General features: G+C 35.4%; 2 protein-coding genes across 2 annotated transcripts; both read left to right on the plus strand.

Moving 5' to 3' along the window:
* The first annotated feature begins 60 nt into the window (after window positions 1-60).
* On the plus strand, window positions 61-4,805 carry LOC135683724 (phosphoenolpyruvate phosphomutase). Its single transcript, XM_089109486.1, has 7 exons — window positions 61-218; window positions 851-897; window positions 1,238-1,334; window positions 1,980-2,303; window positions 2,460-2,647; window positions 3,400-3,576; window positions 4,461-4,805. The coding sequence occupies exons 1-7, from the start codon at window positions 161-163 to the stop codon at window positions 4,542-4,544; spliced, it is 975 nt and encodes a 324-aa protein (XP_088965612.1). The 5' UTR covers window positions 61-160; the 3' UTR covers window positions 4,545-4,805.
* A 2,972-nt stretch (window positions 4,806-7,777) lies between these two features.
* Window positions 7,778-24,694, plus strand: LOC135683717 (cilia- and flagella-associated protein 251). Its single transcript, XM_065199060.2, has 28 exons — window positions 7,778-7,935; window positions 8,220-8,288; window positions 8,616-8,693; window positions 8,963-9,066; window positions 9,807-9,912; window positions 10,459-10,539; window positions 11,079-11,156; window positions 11,726-11,776; window positions 11,963-12,156; window positions 12,295-12,363; window positions 12,900-12,977; window positions 13,447-13,576; window positions 13,737-13,792; window positions 13,956-14,015; window positions 14,509-14,588; window positions 15,183-15,334; window positions 15,984-16,086; window positions 16,382-16,452; window positions 16,714-16,857; window positions 17,306-17,388; window positions 18,357-18,423; window positions 18,780-18,851; window positions 19,259-19,350; window positions 20,142-20,270; window positions 21,521-21,626; window positions 22,727-22,817; window positions 23,725-23,865; window positions 24,385-24,694. Exons 1-28 carry the CDS (start codon window positions 7,822-7,824, stop codon window positions 24,570-24,572), a joined length of 2,787 nt encoding a protein of 928 aa, XP_065055132.2. The 5' UTR covers window positions 7,778-7,821; the 3' UTR covers window positions 24,573-24,694.
* Window positions 24,695-26,038: the final 1,344 nt, after the last annotated feature.

Raw genomic sequence — 26,038 nt, forward strand, 5'->3', positions numbered from 1 at the left:
ATAAGACAGGTCAAACGTCTTGCATTCGCAAAGAGTAATTCTCCAGGGGGTAATATTAAGATACTGATACTTTGCAAATTGCTAGGCCTCTCTTTTCATTCCAGATATATAGGATCTTGCCACGCAAACACTGCGTTACAGTCTGCTTCAGGATAGCAACATGGCGCTAAGGGTTGTCACAAGAAGCTTCCTATCAAAATCACAGAGTTTATATGCAGGTATTGTATCTTTATACACAAATGGAAATATTATAGTATAGACCATTCAAGCCTAACAAAGTAAATGAGAGTAGGCGTTGACCTAGACAGTTTTTTCGACAGTGTTCTTTCAATAAATTCTGTGATTGTAGTGACATGACCTCTGTTTGCTTTTTCATTAATGCCCCCAATGCTAGTTAACTTGACTGAGGCACAAGGCTCTGTAGTTCCAGCAAACGTCATGTTAACATCAGGAAAAGATTTTGTACCAATACATAGAATTTCTTTAATATCAGAAATTAGTGGTGTCAAGTTCTGCTACAGAAAAGCAAAACCTTTTAAATAGAGCTATCTAACTAAATCCATTGCAGGGAACTTGAATTCGCTAACAATTATTTTTTTACAAACTTTTTTGCCCTCTTGGAAGAATGATTTTGATTCAAAAACTGTAGTTGCGTGTGGAAAATATTGAATGGGGGTCAACAAAACTTTAAGCATGTTTGCGGTTAATCTTCAAATATCAAATTACAGTTATAAATTTGTTTTATTACATTTAATTGAGAGGTGTTGGTTTTTTTCTTGGCTGTTGCACCATATAAAGTTTACTATTGATCTCCGCAACCTTTAGTGAATCTTTTGTTGATTTTCCACAGGGAACATATTGGCCCAAAAATGTTTTGCAAGCTCGGATTCTCCAAGGGTAATAATTCAAGTTTTGTAATACATTCGTTGAAGGCAAACGCAAAATTCATGATAGCAATTTATTAGATTTTTTTTACAGATATTTGATTTAAAGATAATGAAATGAAGAAAAAACTACCTTAAAGTCTGATGTGATATTTTAAGGTAAAACTGAGTCAGCTTGTCTCAGTTGTAACTGTGAAGTTTTGAACTTTATTTTGCACAGATGTTTTTTCTAGTGTGTTTTCTACATCTGTTTTTGAAGATGTTTCAAGGATGATCATATGAATTCATAAAAATGATTCGAAGTTGTCAAAAGATGTATTCTTAATATTAATGTCAGTTGATTTCAATTTCAGAAAACCACCCAGTTGAAGAAAATGTTGAATTCATCTGAACTTGAGTTTCTGATGGAAGCCCACAATGGCCTTGCAGCGAAAATTGTACAAAATGCAGGTTGTTATTTTTTAGCCTGGTATTTTGATAATTTGTTGGTATGATTGATAACTATATCATTTGTAAATAGTTATGGCAAGGTTTGTAAATTTTTCCAAAAAGTATATCATTTCTACAAATAGACAGCTCAAAGCTCCTGTTCTCAGTAACAAGGGTGCTAAACCTTGCACCTATGATAACAATGCAATTATTTGGGTATCCATTGGTTACAGCACATTTATCATTGGTTGATAGTTAAACCTTGCTAAACCTGTGCATCTAAAATAGCAATGACATCATTTAGGTATCCATTGGTTACAGCACATTTATCATTAGTTGATAGTTAAACCTTGATAAACCTTGCACCTAAAATAGCAATGACATCATTTAGGTATCCATTGGTTATAGCACATTTATCATTGGTTGAGAGTTAAAACTTGCTAAACCTTGCATCTAAAATAGCAATGACATCATTTAGGTACCCATTGGTTATAGTACATATATGATTGGTTGTTAGTTAATGTATATTTATATATAATATTTATGTGCTTATTTCAATATGTATATCAATTCTACAAATAAACAGCTCAAAGCTCCCTTTTCTCAGTGACAGGTGCTAGACCTTGCAACTTAAATAGCAATGACATCATTTCATTTTACCTTTAGGTTTCAAAGGCATTTGGGGCAGTGGATTATCAATATCAGCATCATTAGGAGTTAGAGACAGCAATGAAGCTTCTTGGACACAAGTTTTAGATGTTCTTGAATACATGAGTGATGCTACAGATATCCCTATACTTTTGGATGCTGATACTGGCTTTGGAAATTTTAATAATGCTCGCAGACTGGTACGAAAGTTAGAAGAAAGAGGTGTTGCAGGAGCCTGTATGGAAGATAAGTTGTTTCCTAAAACAAACTCACTTTTAGATGGAAGAGCCCAACCATTGGCTGATGTAGAAGAGTTTGCCCTGAAGATCAAGGCCTGCAAAGGTATCCTTGTTTATTTTCTCATCACAACAATTACAGCTCTGATTTACAAATTGATCAAATCATGGGTTATGATTGTCTTGGGTGATAATTTTTGTATTTGTTATGGAAAATGCTTTACTATGGAGCTCCATTATTGATATCTATCTATCTTTTTAGATCACCAGAGGGACCCTGATTTCTGCATTGTAGCTAGAGTAGAGGCATTCATTGCTGGTTGGGGCTTGGATGAAGCATTGAAACGAGCTGATGCCTATAGAGAAGCAGGGGCTGATGCCATATTGATGCATAGCAAGAGAAGTGACTCTTCTGAAATTGAGGCCTTCATGAAAGCATGGAACAACAAGGTAAATAATTGCTCAGAGACATCTACATGCTCTTGTCTTTAGATGAATACAACACATGACATCATTTGCGAGGTATGCTCTTAGAAATTGATGCAAAGAGCTGTCTTGTTTCAAGTTTGAATCCAACAATTGGTCATTGTTAACATCTCCTTTCTGAAGCATATCCTTGCACCTGTTGCTGTTAATGCTACATTCAGCATTTCTCTGTGTGATTTGTAACACAGTTGTTTTCTGTCTCAAAATCTGGCTAAAAGTACCTTGAAATCCAATTTCCGTATTTTTTCTATGGTTATGATCCAAATATCTGAGATACAAGTCCCTACCATGACAAAACTTTCAGTTTGGGTGAGGAAAGTTGCCATAATTTCAGGCATAGAAAATGATAGGAATATAGGTACGGTCACATTGATGGAGTGGACCAGAACACTGCTCAATATGCAAAAGCCTTTCATTGTTCTATAATATACTTTCAGGTGCTATCTAGCTGGAAAAAATATAGAATAATAAGCATCTGTTGTTTACATCTTTGATATGCCAGTATAATTGATATGTGCAATACAGAGGGGTAAGTGGTGTGCTCCATCTGAAATTCATTTGCATTTTAGCGGTTCATTTTGATAGCAAGAGCATTTCAGAGAGTATGATTATCGTTTAAATATCAGCTATATTCTCTAGATGTTTTTTCTTGATATATTATGATTATCATGTGACATGTTTTAGACTTTCTTGATATCTTTGGAATTCTTTTGCAGTGCCCAGTGATAATTGTGCCAACCAAGTATTACAAAACACCAACAGATACATTTAGAGACTGGAAAGTGTCAACAATTATTTGGGCAAATCACAATGTGAGATCTGCTATAACTGCCATGCAGAACACAACAAACACAATCTTCAAAGAACAGTCATTGGTCAATGTTGAGCCAAATGTAAGTTTTAAGGTGTCTCGGATGCATTCATGCTGAGGAGTATTCATGTATTTGTTTGAAGTTTTATGTGGAGCATTAAGGAAATGATATAGGATACAGAAATAAAAGTTACTGTTTATTGGCCCGTCATGAAGTGGTTGGTGCCATATAGGCAGAGCTGTACACACTTTGGTGTGCATGCAACTGTTGGCTGATAATTGCATTAGTGTGAAACTCAGAGCTGCAACTTAGAACTTTTCTTCCCTGGGATATAGAAATTATACCTATAGAAATCATAGTGCTTTTCTGTTCTGTAAGACTGAAAAATCTACCATTTTTATTTGATGATAAACCATCCTTGATTATAAGCTGCAGCAAATTGGATTCATGAATAATGTAAGCCAACCTTGATTACAGTAGCAGACACCTAGGGGGCTGAGGGGCTGTTGCCCCAATATTTTGAAAGACAATGGTATCTTGTTCTATAAAAATGGTGAAATGGAATATAATCCTTTAAAAACAATAGGCTTGCCCCCAATTTATGACCAAGTGTCCGTCACTGCTTTATTATAAGCCTCACCTACAACACCATACAGAGATACTTAGTTTAAATTTTGGACACAAAAACTGATGAGAACCTGATTGTGCACGTAATACATAAAGGAGATTTCAGAAGCTCAACCAACAACAATATTGTCCAACTTAGAATCACCAATAGCCCCCATAAGTATTATTCTTCATTATCACCCTAAGCTTCAAGGTAACTGTGGGCCTTATTTTGATAATACTTGAAGGGTTTATTACTTTTGCTGCCAAGTAACCCTGCAAAGCCATGAGACATAACTTTAATTGAACTCATAACCAATATTATCACTTTTATTGATCATTGTTTGTTCCTTTTTCAGATTGCAACTGTTAAAGATATATTTGCTTTGCAAAACGACCAAGAATTAGTTGAAGCAGAAAAGATTTATCTTCCTAAAAACTGAAACAAGTATCATCATAGGTATTGACATTTATATTAGAAATCAATTATTATCCTTAGGGAAAAAAACAGTGCTCCTTGTCAGGGAATGATGGTTGAATTGTTTTTATACTTAGAAATATTGTATTCATAATAGCTAAAAAAAATTCTTTGAGAACAGAACAAAATAAAGATATATTGTGTTTCAATGCAGGATGAATTTTAACATACATACAATGTAAATTCAAATTCAAATTTGTATCAAAGATGACCTTTTAATTAGAAATAGTTTGTCTTTTTATTCCATTGTAACTGTTACAATTTGTGTTTGAGCCTTAATTCAGGATTTTGATGCATCACGTTAGGATTTCTTTGGCAGCTGCTCTACAGGAAATTTTGTCAAGTATTGAGGAAAGATATTTAAGCATCCTCTTAAACGTCTGCAAATGCCACCTTTGGTATTAATGCTAACAATTTATGAATTATTTAAATTCAGTATATATGGATTAATTTTTCTGTGAACACATGCAGCAATATCCAAAGAACTACTGAGTGGCTAGGTAATAGCCGTGATTCTCTCTTTCCAGCCGATGTTTTACAAAATGCCTGCAAAACTAGAGAAAGGTTAAGATGTAATTTTGAAATTATATTTTGGATTTTACTTTAAGAACGGTGTTGCTTGCCATCTACATCGGCTGCTATCCCTGTTGATAAAGAGTAAAATCTCACTCCTAGTGTATCGTACGCTAAGGTTATCAAATCACCATATGTACAACAGATCCCTTTATAATCGAAATCAACGAAAAAGACTAGGATACTCCACACTCACAGCAATAAAATCTATTGTAATGCTAATTTTTACTCACTGCTATGTATTCAAGAACTGAAACCTTCAACTCAAAAATGTAAGAATAAGCTCATTATATAGCATTATCAGCCATTCTTTGACCATGCAAAGTTAAGGGAATATCTCTATTGATCTCAATTCAACGTTTTCTTGTTCAGAATTACAGTGATCGTGGCCGCAAAAGTTACACTTTTTTATCTATAAAAGATGATGGATTTTGATCCGCCTGGGTTTTTTCGTGACGATCTGCGTTTATATTCTTCAATCTCAAACTTGTCATTCACAGCAATAATTAACTACTATTTAATACATGAACCACAAATAACAATAATTTTTTTTACAAAAAAGAAAACTACATACAGTAGGTAGTTCAAAGTTTAATGTGTTTGCTGCGGACATATGAAAAGAACTCAGAAGGAACTATCTAGGTCATATGCCCGATTTGACTTGTATAAGGTCACAAAATAAAGGCTTATAAAACTGCTCAACTTCCAAAAATGCTCAACTTCAAAACAATATGGCAATTTTATGTCCAGTAAATAAGAAACCAACTAAGAAACTTTTAGTACCGATGTGCCAAAATTTTGATGCCAAATTAAGAAACTTAGTTCTTAGTGCTGATTCACATTTCTTAAAAAAGAGCGTGTACATTAACAGAAAAAAATTTCGCCAGATAAATTTTCGGCGGATAAAATTTCGGACAACTTTTCAGAATTTCGTTGCAACAAAATTTCGTCGTGGATTTTTAACACAAACCTAGCAACAGATTACCAAAATCTTAAGAAGCAAAACCATACAGGTAGCTTTATATTCAATTCCATAGGTACCGGCTTCGTGGAGACTTGGGGGCTTGAGCACCCGTTCGGAAATTTGCTCGACCCCCCCCCCCAGGCAGCTTTTTCACACAGAACCGCATGTCTGGAAAACCAAATTAAAGCGGTATATTTCCTCAGTTTATGCGAAGGTTCGGTAAAAATTATGCTTTTAGAATTCAAAGAGTGTTATTACAAGTATAATTGTGAATATTATAAGTATAACATTCGGAAAGCATAAGACAATCTCCAACAGGAAAAGTTGGTCTCGAAATTGTGTTTTCCGTAGAGTTCAAAATTTGGGTTGAAAACTGCAAATACCATGAACAAATGAAAGAAATAGTACAGTTGAATATAAAAAGACAGATGTGGAATCCTTTGAAACAGGCGACAAAACACAGTGAAAACAGTAGCGTAGCCTGGGTTGTAAGATTGGGAGGGGGAGGGCGTTGAGCAAAGGCGAGTTGAGCAGGGAACATTGGGGTCTTCACCCTTTTGGACCCAAGTTACTGCCTTTTTCAACCAAACCAAAGATATTTTTTGCCATTAAAGGTGGGGTCCGCCCCCTCGCTACGCCACTGAATTAGAACTATTTTTATCGAACAATGGTGAAAACTAAGTTAGTTCAAGAACCGACAGTGTTGATGATGATGATGATGCCTACAATGAAGACAATTATGAAGATGATGTAAATGACGTCATTGACACTGAATAGATCTAAAGGATACATAAATTTGATTCTTGATTTCATGTAAAAGTTTATCTCAACTCTCAAACGAATTCTCAAAAATCTTAAATGCAAAGTATTCTTCGCGAAAAAATTTCGTCTCATTTTGTATTTAGTCAAAGAAAATTTCGTCAAAATATTTGTCCGAAATTTTGCCAGGACGAATTTTTTTGTAGTTAATGTATTTGGTAGGCAGGGGCGTCGCAAAATGGGGGGGGGACCCCTCAATGCTTTGTCCCTTTGCCACGCGTATCAATTGAAGCGTATTAAAATTTCTGTAACATATGAACTTTCAAAGTATGGCACTAAAAAAACTTGAAATTCATTTGAAATGCTGAATATTGAAATAGAAACGCATTAAGGCAGCATATGAAATTATTTATTTTATGATCACAGCCACAAGGAGTGAGGCAGGCCCTTTTGTCGGCAAAGTCATTTCTGTTCCCCCTTCGGAACATTTTTGTGGTTTCCCTCCTGTTGGTAAGAGTTGCTCGAATTCCTGTCGGTTATGAGGTTTAAATTATTTCCCCTAGTAGCCAAAATTTAATCAAAGGTGATTCTTCAGTTGCTTCATCAAGACCAAAATTCACTCTGCTAAATCTCTAAAGTTTCTAGAAACTCAGCAAGCCAACGGATTTGGTGAAGGAAAATTTATTATCTGGGACAAAGAAAAAAATAAAATATTATAATTCATAAAAACTATTAAATAGGTCTTTGTTATTTCTCCTTTGATTGATGTGGTTGCCTCATTCATTATATCTAATAATTAGAAGAAATTGTGTTTAAAAAAAGAAAAAAAGGAGCAAAAATTGGTGAAAAATGAGTGCTCCTGCCCAGAGACTATGCTCCGCAATAAGCCTCGTTACTGGGCAACAGTGTTGTTTAGGCCTAGTCAACTTCGTGGAAAACCTTAGCAATGGAGGAAGAAGCTAAAAGTGCTGGAGAAGACACCCCTATCACTAGCCCAACAGAAAGCATTAATATTGACGCAAGTGACAACAGTAATGATATCCATGTCAAAAATGCATTAGTAAGTAAATCAATATTCTTTCATTATACAACTCACAATCAATAACCCTTTGATCCACAAATAAATGTCATCGAAATTAATTGTCATGATCATATGATAAGCTTACTCGCCAAGCATACTGCATTGATGTAATTTACATAGACAAATTGTGTTCATGTTTGCTTTGCAACCTATATTCTTGTGTTTTTCTGGTAGTTTTTAGTCAAAATATAAAGATCTTTGTTGTTACATTCTATTTTATAAATCTACAAAATATTTATCATTTGTTATTCATTGCATTACAGAATTTGGTGTGGTCTTTTGGTGTTAATAGAAATGTTCCAGTTCTTAATCTATCTAATGATGATAGAAAGGTATATATATATTTGATGCTTGAATTTTTTTGCACTTTGAGCAGTTCATGGTTTAGTCACCTAGCATTTTTGTTATCTAAAATATTTCACATAATCACAGCTCTTGATAATGTTTTGGACAACCATTTGTTGTTTACGTGTAGTCAGAATTTATCAAAACATCTCGTTCTCTCCTTGTGCATTTTATTTGTTGCATAAATATTCCTCATTCTATTAAAATATTATATTTTTCATTAAGATATATTATGGAAGGAATACAATTTGATAGAAACATAAAAAACTGGCTTGAATGTGCTTAAAATCGCTCCTCTTTCCTATTCATTTTAGGCTGTTTTCTATGTGACCGCACATACAGGAGTGCTTTATGATTTCAACAGAAATAGACAAACTCTTTTTCAAGGACATGTAAGTTGGTGTTTGACATTTTTTTATCTTAATTCTGTTTGCTTTTTTCTAGTATTATTATTTTTTTAACAGTTCAGTGGAAGTGGGGGGGGGGGGGGAGCAGGGGGCTGAAGGGACCTTAGTAATATGCTCCATAGTTCTTGACAATCAGGGATGTACTGCTCTAACTTTAATTTAAGAATTCGGCAGTAGAAATTGATAAGAGCATGATTTAACAAAGAGCATAATATGATAACCCTTTTAAAAATTATGTTTCACTTTTGTTGCAGGGTAATTGTCTCAGTTGCACATGTGTCAGCAATGATAAAAGATGGCTTGCAACTGCAGACATTGGCCCAAACTGTATGGTCATTATTTGGGATACACTTGCAGGGTACAGTCAAATTTTATCTATTAAATTGCCTTCTTGGAATTATTTGCCATGTTATAAATTAGTTCATTTCTAATGTCACTTGCCACCCCCTCTTTAGAAATAAAATATTTTTTGGGTAAGTTTTGCCAGGAGAACACTTCATTTTCTTTATGTATCTTGACCTTCAAAGGAAAGACAATTTTGTTCTGACTGAACATATTGTCCAGCTTTAATAGATCAACAAATGATTTTTCTTTCAAACTGAAGACTTTGCCAACGAACTAATAAACAACTGGGAAGAGAGAATTAGATCAGCCTTGGCTATACTCTGAGTAACCTTCTAGAACCCATTCTCTCAAAAGCCTATTCAGTTAGACCTTTCCAGTAACTTTTCACTCAGTTTGCTCTTTTGTCAACAGTTACTAGAGTTAGAAATTTTGTTGATCTAGCTATAAATCATTATAGAGGACAATATCAATTGTCTTTATTGTCTTTGCTTTACTGTTTGATAAGTAAAGGAAGTAAAATGTTATATTCTGGTTTTTACCTGTGATAATTCAATTTTATAACATAATCCAGCTTTGCATCATGTTAATAGTAGAAAGATCACCCAAAAATGTTAAGGCTAGTCCTTTTTGTCAGTAGCTATCTTTAAGATAACTACTTTGGTAGCTATAAACCTTTTACAATCTACCAGTGGGATCTTTAACTTCAAAGTTCAGCTTGTTTGACAAATATTTTTTTGTGTTCCAATTTTGCAGGATTCCGATCCAAACATTTTTTGAGCCATATCCTGATGGAGTGCAGAGTATGATGCTGTCACATGATGCAAAATATCTAGTAACTGCCAGTCACTCAGTGCCCCAGGTTTAAAGTTTTTTGTTGCATTAATCTTTCTAACCATACTAGGTGCCTATAGTGTTCCTAAACATTCAGGCTGTATTTGTTATTCCATTACATTCTTCTGTTAAGATGTGGTTAATGCAGCTTGCTTATGTTTTCTTACCTTGTGTGCCACAGCCTCAGTGAAAAAAAAGTGGGTCAGTGAGAGAGCACAGTTAGATTACGTCTTTCACTGAGGCTCTGGTACCCAGGGTAGTTCTTCCTGTGTTTTGATTTACCAATTATTTGATTTTTGTATTATCTGTGTCAATTGCTTGGGTTGCAAAATATGATTGTAAATTCTTTATTTAAGTATAAATATCCCTAAAATTTACTGTTTTGCGTGTGCAGTTCAACACACATGTAGTAGGGTTTCCAGGAGTGCTGATAGGATTGCAAATGATAGCTTGCATCAAATAAGAAGGTCTAGTTAGGATACATATGCCTTGAAAAATAAAACTGTCTTGAAACCATTAAAAAGCAAAGTTACCTGGCACTTCTTATTTCATTTATTCTTGTTTTCAATTTTAGACTGTCTCTGTTTGGGACTGGACCACTGAAAGGACCTCACCAATTTGCACTGCAATATTAGAAGAGGGACATGGATTACAGGTATTGGACCATACTATTCTAGAGTTATGAATACCAGTGGCATAGTAGGGCAAGAGACATTTACAACATTTTTATTTCAACATTTTGATATATCAGCATCAAAATGCACCTTTCTAACTATCTGGAACTAGTATTAGCAAGACAGAATAAAGAACCTTATTATATCTTGGTATTAGCAAATGCCAGGAATGGCACCAAAGACAATTATACAAATTGGAGTTTTGAATTGATAATTAAAATTCAATAAAATTGATTAAGGATAGAACAGAAAATTTCTTTTCAAAAGGTCTATGCCAAAATTTTGTTAGTAGTTTGTGGTTTTACCAGTCTAGTTATCCAAGTAAGAATTTAAAAAGTTTCTAAGAAATTTTTTAATGCTGACATTATTGGAGTTGCCTATAGCTGATTATGAGGGCATTGTTGCAATATTAGAGGGCTAAATACTTGGGAGCTGAAGCACTGAGCTACCACTCCTAACCGATGCTATCTGAAAACCACAGTAGTATTGATTAAACAATGTGAAATAAATTGTTTCCTAGACCCATATCGCATTTCATCCTGATGACCCTCACCAATTTGTCACCAACAATGGCAATCAAGTGATTTTCTACTATCGGGTTTGTTCTTTTTAACTTTGACTTATAGGCTTCTGTTTGTATTTTAGTGAAAAGGAGTCAAGAGCAGCCTTGTTAGTTTTTACCATTATAAGGATAATAAAAATACTTTTACTGTAATAGATCCATTGACACTTGACAAATCTCTTTGAACAGATCCATTGATAATTGACATATCTCTGTGCTATCCCCCTCTAATACCTCTAATAACTATGGTGCCACCCATCAAACACAATTATCAGTTTTTTTGTCAACAATATTGATCATAAGAAATAATCATAATCTGTTTAAGCATAATTTTTCTGATTGTTTCGGGGTTAGCTACTTCTTTTGAGCTATTTCAGTTTTGTTGTATGATACCAGGCAGTTGTGTCTGCAGCGAGTTTGCTGTTTAAGCCAGGTCTTTCAGACTAGAAGCAGCACTGGAAATATGTATGTAAATACATAATCGTTCCTCAGGAATCATCATTCTTTCTTATGACATAAATGCATCATCATAAGTGACCATCTCCATTGTGTTTCAAAGGTATTTCACAAGCTTATCTTTATCTAGGTTTTGTTTCTAATTTCAGACATCTGACTCTGAGAAACTCCACTTTGTTGCCCCTCCTCTTTCAGACAAGGTATGTGGTTTGGTTCAGATATTTCATATTTTATTGCTGCTCCAACTAACATAAAGATCATATTATTTTAGGAAAACAATGTTTTCAAAATTTGTAAGATCTCTGCTCATTCTATCATTTTTCTTTGGTAGTGAAATCTTTATTCTTGCAAGAATTTCATTTTCTTAACAAGAATCTTTTTTATAGGATTTCAATAAAGCTGTTGGCACTTACAGTCAGTCTGTTTTTCTGGCTGGCACGGAGAGAGCATTGACAGCAACAAGTTGTGGCAATATAGTTGTATGGAGTCATTCTGATGGTGACATGCCATGCAATAAAAAAGCATTCAAAATTGTCAAGATGCAAGAGAAATCCCTCACTGTGCTAACATTGTGTGACAAGTAAGTTCAAACATTAAAGTTTAATACAATATTTGATATTGCAAGGGCTAATTCACTCTTGTCACATTCTATTTAGTGTGATCTAATGGAAGTATGGATTGATTTGTAAAAATGTGTTTTGGTTTTTTTTATTTACAGATTCATTGCTACTGGCGATGTTGCTGGAAATGTGAAGTTCTTTGACAGGGATTTGAAATTGTCAAATTGGTAAGAGACCTAGATAAAAATATCATTTATAGATAGTTGTCTGTCGGTTTTCCTTTGTGGGTTAAATTTGAAGTAATATAGTTAGCGTGTTGGGTTCTTCTCAAGTACAGCTGTCTCCTTCCTGTGCCAATTCTGTCAAGTAATGTTCCCATCCAAGGCCATCCATCAAAGAAGTTAAAAAAAGTTATTGAAAAATCTTGAAAAATGGTTTTCCCTTTTTTGACTAAATGATACATCGATGTGTATTTTGACTTTAGGAACGATATTTCTCTGAGGCAAACCATATAATTCCTTATGAAGGGCAAAATTGACTGTAAATCCGATTTTTTCCCCCAATTTGCACGCTCCTGCCTTGAATCTTCTTAAGTGTTTCTCTTAGCAATAGTACCTTGGATTGTAGATTACCTTCTTTTTAAGAAAGTAGAAATTGGATACTTTTCAGCATTGATAAAAGTGTTCAGCCCATTTGATTTCCCTAGCATTACATACCTGCAAAGAATGCTACTAAAACTAATTCTTTGAAATCTTCATTATAGGTATGAGCAATTCCAAAAAGCCGGACCAATAAATGCTTTATCGTTTTCCCACTCAACTAGAGATACAGAGAGTCCCAGGTATGCTGCAAATCAAATGCACATGTTTTGGTATCTGAGTCAGAATTCGTCGTGCTGTTTTCTACAATTTAAAGACAAATTAAACTATTTCAAAGTATAGTTTTGCTTACACTGCTTAAGTTCTATCTATGTTCAGCATGGGTTTGTCAGCCCACAGTTGAGCTCAGCTGTGTTTACAAGCCATGCACAAGCATTTTCACATTCATGCGCTTAAGTAGCGCTATCACTTTTTGATACGCTACCCTTATGGTTACCCCAATGAATCACTCGAATATGGTTACCCCAATGAAAGACCAATCACAAAAGTTTGTGCCTACAAAACAAAAGTTCTACTCAGGTTGACTCCCGTTTTTGCCATTTAAGTGTAAGAGCTTGCAATTCTATCACCAATGTCTACAAAATGACGCTTCTTTGTCTCACAATCAGCTGATTTGTTCCTTACTATCTCAAAGAAATAGTTTTCCTTCAGGCCAATCAAAAAAGGAGATTACCCCTCCAGCTCTACTTTGAAGGCGGATGCTTTCGTAATAAACGATTTGGTGATTGGTACAACAAGATCGAACATTGTTTACTTCAAAGCTGCTGGCAGTCATTTTGAGGTAAGGCTTTTGATCTGCGTCAGATTGTGTCACACACTGAACACAGTTTCTGTGGCCAAAGAATTACCCAATACATTATGGATCGTACTCAGTTTTTCTTGCTGATATTTCGGCTAGTTATTATGCTTTGGTATGTCTTTTCTAATCCTTTTTATTGCAGTATATCAGACAAGAAAACGAAAAATCCGCGCAAGCCATTGCCTGCCATCCTAAAGAGTAAGCAAAATATATTTTAACGGATTCTCTAAATCATTTCTAGCATGCAATCGACATTCTAAAATTCTTTTTTCGATAATATGCTGATTTGCCTTTTGAATTTTGAATTCTGGAAAACCTTTTTTTCTAGAGAATTACTAAAAGTGCTAGTATTTTCTTTCAGACCTAGAATATGTATTGGAGGTTTTACCGGAATGCTTCAGCTTTGGGACTACGACAAAAAGTAAAGAACTTCATCTTTTTTTGTTCATCTTACTTTTTCAAGATTGTAATTTAAACTTGATGGTGCCCTGTTTATGTTTATTTTCTGATTTGTCATGATAAAGAACCAAGTCGTCAGAATCTGGATCATTACCCTGGAAATCCTAGTTGTGGTAACACAGTTTTGGATGCAAATTGGTTTTTGATGAAAATTCATTAATGTTTTCTAAATTAGTATTTACCATGGTAAGAAGCCTCTGTGATTGAACGTTATTTCATTAACACTTTTTTCTTTGGAGAAAATGCCATGTGTGACGTAAGATGTAACTCATTTCCTCAATATTTCTAAACTAGTTGAAACGGCAATTTCTTGGCCGGAAGTCCTAATTTTTCAAGTTTGCTGCCACAGGGCTTCAATCACCCAGTGTAATGTTAAATTCTTAACTTTTTTACGACTTTATTCTGTTATTCACAAGCAAGCTTTGAATTAATGTGTTAGTTTCATTAAATTTTAGAAAATTGGTCGCATCAAGGTACTTTGGAAAAGATCAAGAAATAACCTGTGTTGGTTTTAGTCCCGTAGGAAATTTTATCGGTAAGTCGGTTGGGATAACCAAAGAGATTTTTGTTTATTCTCTTTGTTAAGATCAAATAATTCTTTTTATCATTTCAATTACGTCGATATGCTATTCCATATTTTATTTGGATAATTATCATAATTCAGACTGTCCCAGTAACATTTGTATTCAAGGAATTAACGTTGTCCATGAAAAAATATAACCAAAGTAGAAACCTCATATCATAAGAAGAAACATGAAAGGAAATGCCAAATACCCAATTTTATGTCTTCTTCGCCAATTTAGAATCCTTTGTGAAAAGAGGTGAAGAGACATCACCAATTTAGAATCATATCTTTTTTCGACTTCCCTAATAAGATAACCTAATTAAACAGCAAAAGTTTTGAACAGATTTTGGTTTAGACAGTAAACTAAATCCTAAAGAATTTCTACCTTTCTTCTTTAATTTTCTAACTAATCGGTCTATCATGCAAATTTTTTCGGAAGTATATGTTTTGAAAGTATCAGTTCTAAAAGATTTTTTTAATTTTCCATGAGAATGAGCTTAATAAACTTAGTTTACTTTAACCTCCACCAGACATTTACCTCGATTGGTCATCATTTTCTTTTAGCTGTTGGTTTTTCCTCCGGCCGAGTCACGGTTGTTGATGGACTGATTTTAGCGGATGTTGGCCTAGATGAAACAAAATCAGACTTCTATCATTGTCATGACTCTATTGAGAAAGTAGCTTTCTCGTATGACTGTCGATATCTAGCCACCTCTGTGAGTGTCAACAAACCTTGCTCTAGCATAATTATATCCAATTATGGCATGTGTACATAAAAATGCTTTATTTTACGTGTTTAAGTCATTATTCCAACTACTATTTTGGTGTGATACTTCAATTTGATATGTTTCGATAACCAATCTCAAGCTCTATGACATGACATTTGCTTTCTGTGATCAGTTCAAGGTGCTTCTTTGTGCTGTGTTTTGATAAGATATAAATGTTGCAATTATTGAAATCACAAGACCTAAACACAACCTCGATCTCACGGGTAATCGCATTTTACACAAAGCTGAAACGTTAGCCTTGATTTTGTGGCGTCAAAAAATTTTTCTTTTCCTTGGCTAAAAACATTTGACATGAAATAAGCATTTTCCTAATGTTTTTAATGCAAATTATTTTATTCTCTCACCGTTAGGTATTGTGTAACCGCTAGATAAGCTTGCTTTAGCAATGCTTGTTTATTTGGCTCTTTTTGGAGGCATCCAGAGTTACGTGTATTACAGGGTGGTCAAATATCGAAAGGGCAAATACAGAGCTACCATATCTCAATGAATAAAACATATTTTGGATTCATACCAGAACAATCTTTTTACCCCCTTTTATCATATCCATTAGTTGAAAATCAACGTTATTTTTTGACAGGACATGGACCGTTGCGTAACACTCTTTAAAGCACAGCCTAACAGCAAGAGTCAGCCTTGGGTCTATATTGGCAAGCAGAGAGCCCATTACAAACGAATTGTTGGTAAGTCGAACTCAAAAGCATCATATAAAAGCTGATGAGCTATAACTTTTGTTATTTATCTCAAATCTCCTATTAATTGTGTCTCTGTTTTGTTAAATTTTAAGCCTGTGGGACGAGAAAAAGTTTTGACATTGTAATTCTGAATTCTGAAAGTCGATGGCCTAAGATAGGAAAAGAGATAAATCAATTCAATGTTTGCAACATGTTCGTCATCAAACTAAATTTGAACTCATTTGCAACCTTTCCCTCCAAATATTCATGCTTTCTCAAATTCGACAACGTTTTTTTCTTATAGATATTTGTTTCGGAAAGGCTTTGGACGAGGAAAAAGCAAGGCTACTTTCACTCGGGGAAGACCGGGTTCTAGTAAGAGCTATTTCATTATTAAAAGAATCTATGATCGATTTATTGTTTTCAGCATATATGTTTCAATTTTTAAAATGCAGGTTTGATTGCTACATCAATTTTTCTATGCAAGAGGTTTCAAAATAAAGTTAATCATTGCAGATCACGGCGATTGATATCAGTTGAATACTTTTGCATTATAAGCTGTAAAACATAGATCGTTCTTGCCAAATTTATTATTAGCCAATGACGTATTTAAATGCAAAAGACCTAAATTTCTAGGTTGAATACGACCTCGACAACAGTTCTGAAGACGACCTTCGCCTAATTGGCTCTGATCGCATCGAGCAAAGTGCTGTCCCTACATGCTTTGCGTGGTATCCACCGATTATAAAAGAAGACTTCTTGCTGATTGTCAACAACCAGGTAAAAATGTGCAGTTTAATTTTTGCTGTTGCCTGAAATATAAAGTTTTTCAAGTAATTATAGTGCCAGTATGCTGCATGAAATTTAAGAACAAAATTCATTTTAATTAGCTTTTAAGTTTTATTTTATTGTAAAATATATCTTACTGCATGTTTTTATTTAATATGATATTATTTTCAGCTTATATAAATTTAGCTAAAATAAAATAGTTGCCCTGATCTAATGAAAAGAAAAAGATAGTCTAAAGTTCCACTGGGTTAAATGGGATTAAGAAAAATGCTACAAGGACAAGAAATTTAGAGTCATTTTTTGCATATCCCTGACTCAGATGATTCATTTTTTATGTGGCTTGTTAGACCACTACCTCATTCTCCAAAATCAACTTTATTGCGTTTGAAATCATACTTTGCTGGAACTTTTTTTTGCTTATTTGTTTACTTGTTCGTAGTATAAAATGAAATTGTTGAATTCTACAACGAAAATGTGCAGAAAAACATTACTTGGTCCAACGTACGGATCGACAGTAAAAAGGTAATAAAATGCTTTGTCAGATTAAAAGCAATGCAACCATCCAATGATTTTCTTTATTGGTATCTCCATTTGAATGCATGCTACTGACCCGTGATAAATTGATTGATACACAAGGTATTACTCTCAAGAATTTCTGTTACCTACTCTAAGCTCTTTAATAGAAGGGGGGTCTTGATAGTTAGGGGGGTCAGAGATTTTTCAAAAAATAAATAAGCGGGGGGGTCTTAGTAAGTAGGGGGGGTCGAATGTGAAAATTCTGAAAAATCGCGTGATGATTCTTTTTTGGGTTCAAAGGAGATTTTCTTCTGTATACAATCGATAGCATTGTGACAATTATCACCATGTAATAATGAATTCTTGTATTACTAAAATGAGCAGACTAATTATCATTGTGTACATCAGTCAGTCCTATGTAAATCTTTTTAGGATGTCACTACTTTTCTATGTTAAAACTTTTGTTCAATGCAACCTCTTCATTTAAGAGAAACTTTACAGAAATTTCACACCAGAAGAACAAAGGACAAATGAAATAAGGGATATGAATGATTGCATATAAAAATTAATAAGCGGGGGGTCCAAATAAGCTCCGGTGGGGTCAGAAAAAAATCGAAAAATTAATAAGCGCCCCCCCTTCTATTAAGGACCTTAGAGTACTCTGTTTTATGGTACTTGATACCGTATAAACATTTGCTATTGTGTGCAGAATAAAAGTAGCTCCAAGTTGCAGCTCAGATTTACAGTCTTCTACTCAGCTTATATTGTCATAGCTTCCAGAAGGCTTTAACATAGCGCATATAAAGGATATCATACACCCGAGGTTCCTTCGTCTTTAAACGTCTCCTATATTCTTCTTATTGATTGATAAAATTGAACTGGCCTCATACCCTCGTTCCTATTGCCTTTAATTTCTACTCTTTACCGAACCCTTTCCTTCAAGTTTCTGTATAGGCACTTCTCTATTTTTACAGGGTCACGATGCTTCCTTTGGTCGAAGGAAAAGAAACTGGTTATATGGCTTACATAACTACAGATAAGGTTAAATGACCATGATGTTTTATATCGATGTTAATATTGAGCTTCCATGTTACCGATTTTAGAAGGGTTTGTCCCGGTTGAAAGTTTTAAGTAAAAATATTAAGTGATTGTGATTTTGGGGTTGCTTTCGCTTAAGAGGCACTGATGCTATGACTCTCCTTCCCAATTTGCCTCAGGAGGCTTCACTGTCGTTGGCTATTCTAAGCACTATTTCCTTGTGTATGCCGAGAATAAGAAAATGCTTCTTAATGCTGTTAGCTATACCTGTACCATACGTTTATTTAGGTATCATCATTTCATAATCGTTATTATTTTTGTGAACAAGTCATGCTTCATCAACCTCCTTTCCTCTTCAGGTTGGTCTGCAGAGGCTCCCGATTGACGGAAATCCACATAAATCGATGGCACTTATTGCTCATCCAGGCCAAGTGAGTTTCGCTATTTACCTTTCTGTTTGGTGATGTTGTTATAACGGCATTTTATGGTAAACATGAGAAGTTAATGGAAAATGACCTTGCACTTTGAACACTCCAAAATATACTTGTTCGCCTTAGCTGTCCTTGAGCAAAAATTGGTTTCTCACGATTCTTGCTTCCCGAAAACTTCTTGTCCTACAAAAATTTGTTGTGATCCAACAGCAGAATTTGAATCTTTTCCTAAGTGGCAATTGGCAAATTTTTTAAAGATAATCAATTTTTTGAACGTACTTTTTAAACATTTGTTTACCTTCGTTAATTTCTCTGTGTAAGCCATCGCTCTTAAGATGTACAGCCCAGATTGATCTGCAGGAGGGTCCGTGCCCCTTTATGATCTCGTGCTTTGATTGTGTGCCCAGGTTTACGATCTTGCATGCTCCTACAACGGGAAGTACGTGTTCACTGCTGGTGGCCCGGACTGCTCGGTCCTGATGTGGGATGTCAATACAACGTGAGTTCATTTCTGTATCATTCAGTTCAATGTTATTTCGATAACCGAAGAGGGACTTTGTGAGTGTGACCTACCCCCATTTCAGTCTCAGCTAGAGAGTTCTAAATCAGGTGATTGCCATTCTTCCTGAGAAGACGATCCTCCGCTGAAAGGTACCCGGGGTAAGGGTCTGAACCGCACTTATAAAAGGCCTTTTGCTTTCTCACGTTCAACATCAATATGTTGCTCTTACTAAGTCAACATTAATGTGTTAAACTCTTAGCACTACATATCAAATAAAGGACTCTGGGTACTAGCGTGACGTCAGAAAGCTATCGAGCGAAAAAGCTCTTTCTTTGTAACTTCTAAAATTCATTTTCAACATTCATTGTTTTGTCAACATTGCTGTTGAACAAACGTGGGTTTAAAAGTCCAATTTGAGGGAAAATTAGAGCCAAAAGTTTGGGGAAAGTATATTCCAGGCTCTTTGAAGACGTCGAGGAGGGGGAGATCAACCTTTTGTAGAGTGAAAGTATTGTTTAAAGTGATCGCAAGGAAATTTAGATTCGAATGCCTAGTCAAACATTTTCAAGGGGTCAGAAATAGGAGTAGGGGTTTTTAAAAATATATAAACGGTGGACCCCCTTTACTTCTGATCTGCAATGTAAATTAATGCATGTATTGCGTGAATCAAATTGCGAATAATTAAGTACTACTCATGTATATCACCGTTAAATGGTGCGCGATGGCATGAGTTTGTGTTTACAATTTGATTTAGACAATGATTCGTGCTTTGCTATTTTGCGTGACAGGGCCTTGGAAATCTTGGAAAAGCTAGGCGGAGAAGATCTAGTGCCATTTTATGGCCTGCTCGAAGGCGGGAAGGAAGGGGAACTTTTTGCTGAGCTTGAAGACTATTTTTATTATTCCCAAATGCGAAGGTATGGCCTAGAACAGTTTTAGTTCGTAAAGAAGACTATTACGAAGGCCTTTTTTTATTCATAGAAATTAATAACAATACAATTTTACATTGACTATACTACCCTAATTACTGTACTACACTACGGGGACGGTACCATGTGGAGCGAAAGACAATGACTACCCTATGGCCGATGCATAAAAACGCACTACATTAAACAAAGATATAAAGAAATATAACTAAAACTAGGTAAACTAATTACGAATACAGAGTAAACAGACAAAAAGTAGATGCTAATGTATAGGAGTGTGCAGCAATGGAATATTTAAAAGCGTTCTGAAGCATGAATGAATTTGAGCGTTGCCTGAAGTAGCTTCTATTTGAGTCAATGGTTAATCGCTCGTCACCATACAAAATGAATTTGAGTAAAACGTCATTTGAAAAAGACGAAAGCCATGAGGGAGCAATATTGCATTCACACTATTAAGAAGATTAGATCTAGGCCGGTTATACGAATGACAGAGCAGCAGGAAATGTTCCCTGTCCTCTACCCCATCATTTGCGGGACACAATGGGTTAAATGTATCTCCAAAATTATGTCTAAAACTATGATAATTAGGCCTTTCAAGGCGATCTACTCTGCATGTAATAAATTATACTAGATTTATATTTTTAGGGGGTAGAGAAAGTTTGATATAGAGCCAGGGTTGAGCCCCTTTGTTAATTCATGAAGTAAGAATACCCCCCTCATTCTTTTCATAGAACCACATCCCTGGTTGCCAGTTAACGTCTTATAACTAGAGGTGAAAAAACATTTTCGTTTCTGCGACCAAATTTTTATCACAAAATAATAATGGCAGTTGAAGTGTGTTTTCAGAAAATACTGAAAGTGAACGTATGACCATTTGTACTTAACAACCAGGAAAGCATCAACAATAACAATCCATTAATCGAAGTTTGGATAATATTTTAATTTAGTACTAATATTTGTGGAAAGGTCGATAATAGAAATTATATACTTAAGTAAGAGAGCACGAGGCAGGTTTACTTGATGCAGGGACCGGGTGGCTTAATCATAAGATGGACATACGTAGATGACAATGTCGTGAATTGTCCAAATACTGGAAGGTCCGATTCCCGGCCTAAACCCCAGGTCTGATCTGATAAAAATTTGATACATAAACTTGCCATAAATGCTAGGCTGTTCATTAACAATCGCTGGACACTATTTAAACACTGTATTTTTAATTTTGTCTTTTTTGCCTTTTTCAGTCAAGGCGTGGACTCCACCGAGGAAAGAGAAGTGTCAACCACAATCCCCATTTCGGAGATTCCGTTCATCATGCGAGCTTTAGGATACTACCCAACAGAACAAGAGGTTTGCTTAACATTGTGAATGAGTATTTGTTTTTTAGGTCCACTTGCATGCAGTAAGGTTGAGACTTTGGAAACTTTGACTGGAAAGATTGAGACTTGTAAAAGATTGAAATGGAAAGCGAATGTAACAACGGTTCATAGTCCTGCAAATCCTATCTAGATCTTAATTCCTTTCGATTAGTTTTAGTTATTGATTAGAATGACCTTTTTCGCCTGGAATTTTAATGTTATCTTAATTAATCATTGGTCAATAACAGGGTCGTCGCTATGGGGGAATTGGGGGTGTGAAACCTCATATTCCGTTTCCGTTTCAAAATTCCGATACAAAAATTTTTTCCAACTGGGAGTTTTTTTATGATGCTTCTTTGATAAATTTTCGAATTTGTCGGTAAATAAAGGTTGGCGTACAATAGCTAGTCTAGCGACGATAATGTTTACGAAATACCTGTTAAAAATTGAAAAGAGAATATTACATATATTTACTAGAGTTGATCTGTATTAGAGAAGACACAGAACTTTCAGATTAGAGAACGTTCTCTGTGTTCACCCTAGGCCAGGGGTGTCCAACTTATGTTTTGGGTGGGCCCTAGACAAATTATCATTGCACCGGTGGGCAGATGAATAAGTATGCAAATCATCGGCAAAATTCGTAATGAAAAGTTAACAGATAATTACAATTACATGAAATTTACATGAAAAATTACATAAACAGTTACACTAAAAGTTATCGATGTGAAATGTTGCATTTCTTGTTTGCATAAAGTTTATTCTCATAACTTCTAGTTGATGTACGAAGAAAGTCAAGTAAATGTTTTTCTGCATGATCTGATTGTAGCTTTGACTTGTTCTGTTCAGCTTCATAATAAAGAGTCTACTTACAATAATGAGAAAGTATGTCTCATATTTAGAAAGTATGCCTAGTAATGAATCATAAAAATTTTATTGACGTAGCACGGGCCACAGAATATGCTCTCGCAGGCCACATCTGGCCCGCGGGCCGTATATTGGACACCCCTGCCCTAGGCAATCTATAAAGGGAGACGGCATTGTTAGAAATCGCCTCAGGTTCGCTTGTCCTTAACAATTTGTATTTACCTTTAGATCGATGACATGTTGAATGAAGTAAAGTTTAGCAAATATGTCGAGACTGGCACATACGTAACCGAAATAGCCATCGGGGATTTTATAAAACGTAAGTTGCTTGCCGTTACCTCATCTCTCAGACTAGTTCTCGGGGTCCTCTAAACTTCGGTGACCCGATCTCAAGGGTAAAAATTTCATCTCTTATTTGTAAGTTTTGTTGCTGTGACTTTGTCTTCTTGTTATTTGTTTGAGCTAGTTGTTGGCCTTGGGTTGTTAGTACCGCATCTGCCTTACTTGTTTCCAAAATTTGGTTGAGTTCAACAGCTAACTATAGCTTTGGGTCAATCTGACCAGGCTATCTACTCACGTGTAATGCTCGTTGAGACAACATGTGGCTGGCAAATATATATCGCAAATAATTTTGTGAGGCTACTCAAAACTTGGCAAGTCTTTGCTGCACGTGCAGGTTCTTGTGAGCTCTTACTATAATTTCATTAACTAAAAAAATGCTACGATAAAGAAACTCACCAATTTATATCATCCATTATCTGCTTTTTCAGTTGTATCCACATGAAACTTTCTTGACGATGTTTCATAATACTAGTGATATACCAAATTAAGTCACTACCCTTCGACTAAAAACAGATGTGTGTCCGTACATCTCCTTAAGAAAGCCAAAAGGCGCAGAACTGCTTTTGCACCACACCTTAAAACCTAAACCCCATGGGAAAGACCTAAAATATGAATTCTTTTGAACATTTCTCGTTGGATCTTGAGGGCTTGTATTTGCATCAGAAAGCCAGCATCTTTCTCCCTAGAGATTACGTTAGCGTGCAACAATCAATTAATTGTTCAGAAATGTATCAGAAATAAATGGCTACACTCAAAAGCCATACACTGGGTGTCAGAGCCTAAGAAACTGAGAAACTCATCTCCATTCTCCTCCCGATTTCTTGGTCTCTGGTACCCAGGGTACAGTGCCATGTCTGTTGCTAACTTTCAAAATTACTTTCTAGTTTACATAAACCACCGCCCTGTGTTTGGACTCAGCCCAGACCAGCTAGAAGCAGCCTTCAACGCTCTTGCCGAAGCGAACTATGATGAAGGAGATTCGGTTGTGGATAGGGGTCACTTGCTCTATCTGCTGCAGAATAAAGGTAGTGTACCCCCAAATGTTTGAACGCTATAGAACACAAGATTCACAGGGGATTCACATTGCTCCGCCAAGGTTTTGGAAACTGCCATATTTCAAACCTCACGTGGCCCCTTTTACCATTTTTAAATTTGACTTCTTAAGCCCTGAAATGAGAGCCCAACCAAATCCTTTCTCAGGCCTGGGAGCCAAGACCTTCAAGACCTTGATTAAAAAACGGGGCCTTTAGGTTTCAAATACACTGGGGGTACTATAATAAATGACTGCCACATAACTGGATTCTATAAGAAAGAACGAAGGGCTTTACCCGGTTCAATACCATTCATACACTGTCTTGGGGGCTAAAGGTAATTGTTATTTGCGGATGGGGGGGGGGGGGGTGTCAAGCTCAGCGACCTGATTATTGGTTTTAACGAAGAAAAAATTCCGATAAAAAACTTGATGAATTGGAACAACACATTCCACATCAGTTCAATAAAGTATTATGAAATTAACCGGATTCCGACCGTATTTCGTTATTCAGGCGAGCACCTCACAGAAGCTGAACTGGCAGAATACATGTCAACATTGCTTGGATTAACCGAACCAAGTGGCTCGGTGGAATCGCGAAGCTTCGACGCAAAGGATGCTTCTTCGCTGCTTCAAGAGAATCTCCCAGAGGAAGTGACGGCGGAGATATTTGCAACGAGGCTACTTGGGCTCACACAGTAACGGTTTTGATGCATTACATACCAGTTCATTTCTGAAAGTTTCCAATTGTAAATATTGAAGGGTTGTGTAAACTTTGTAAATATTTTCATTTAAATGATATTAAATCTCCGGCTGTCGGCGAAGTATTGGTTTTTCTGTTGTCCTTAGTCGTGTCACCGTGCTCGGAATTTCAGGGACATTTTGCTGCGTAAAATTAGGTACAAAATTTCCTTATGTATGGGTTGATTTTAAAAGGAGCATCGTCAATCATAATTGAACTGTATTGTTTTTTAATCTAACGGTTGTCTACTTGACAATTAAGATATTAGTCTGGCCGTAGTGAAAATTCTAAAAAAACTTTGACAGGTAAAGGATATTGTAAAAATGGGCACGACAATGACAGTACTGAAAAACGAGGATAATATCTTTCTATAAAAAAGTTGATGTTATAAAATATCCCACCGGCGTTATAAAATCCAAAGCCTTCTCAATCTATTTTAAATTCGACCCTTTGATTGTTTCCAAGATCATTACCGTTAACGTTCAATTTTATATAAAAACACGAAATATTAATCTTGTTTAGAACATTTTGCTTTCACAATTTAACATCTAATTTTCAACCTTTTAAAGTTTTAAACTTAGAAACGAATATAACCTAAATATGCATTGCAGAAGGATGTGTGGTAATTCCAGGGCCAATTTGATGATGGTTTATCCAACGTTATTGTGAAAAGCAACAAAAAGGGTTTGAAATCGAAGAATAACTAAAAGTATAAAATTGTAGATGAACCGAAATAATTAAAAAATAGTTAAAATAACAAGGAAATTATCTAAGGCTATGGAAAATTGTCTAAGGCTATGTTGACACCATCAAAACAATTACAAAATAATCACCCATAAAATGTCTGAAAAAAGTTGAAAAAAGATCACCCACGAATCATTGGATCGCGAGCAGTTTATCGAGATTGAGAAGTTGCTGGGATGTGTCCTTTCAGATTGACCGAAATGTGTGACCTTGTGAATTACACTTAGGTGCGTTGAAGTAACTAAATCTTGGTGCATCAAACTTGACGAAAGAGAAATAGTATATGACCATCCTGAAAAAACCAACGTCTCATGTAAAAAAGACCGAGATGATTGTAATGCTGGAATCAAAAGAGACAATTTAGCGTCGCGGCTTACCACTCAGATTATTACAACACTTGAAAGTTGAGCACTCGCTGACTTTGTTGTATTTATTCACGAACGTGCCAGAACATGTTTATATTTATGTTCTTGAATGTCGGTCTCCAGACGACAACGATTAAGACGACAACGACAACGATTAACCACCTCAATTCAAATTATTCCATACGATTTTTATTACACCCCGAGCATCGGGTGGTCAATTAAGAAAAAAAGTTAACCTTCAAGGTTGGTCACACTTATACTGCCGATTATTTCATGTGCTGCATGCATTTGAAATGTCAACTAAAAATTATAATCAA

This window comes from Rhopilema esculentum, chromosome 7 (genome assembly GCF_057945365.1).
Source record: "Rhopilema esculentum isolate cy_ngs chromosome 7, ASM5794536v1, whole genome shotgun sequence".
NCBI lineage: Eukaryota > Metazoa > Cnidaria > Scyphozoa > Rhizostomeae > Rhizostomatidae > Rhopilema > Rhopilema esculentum.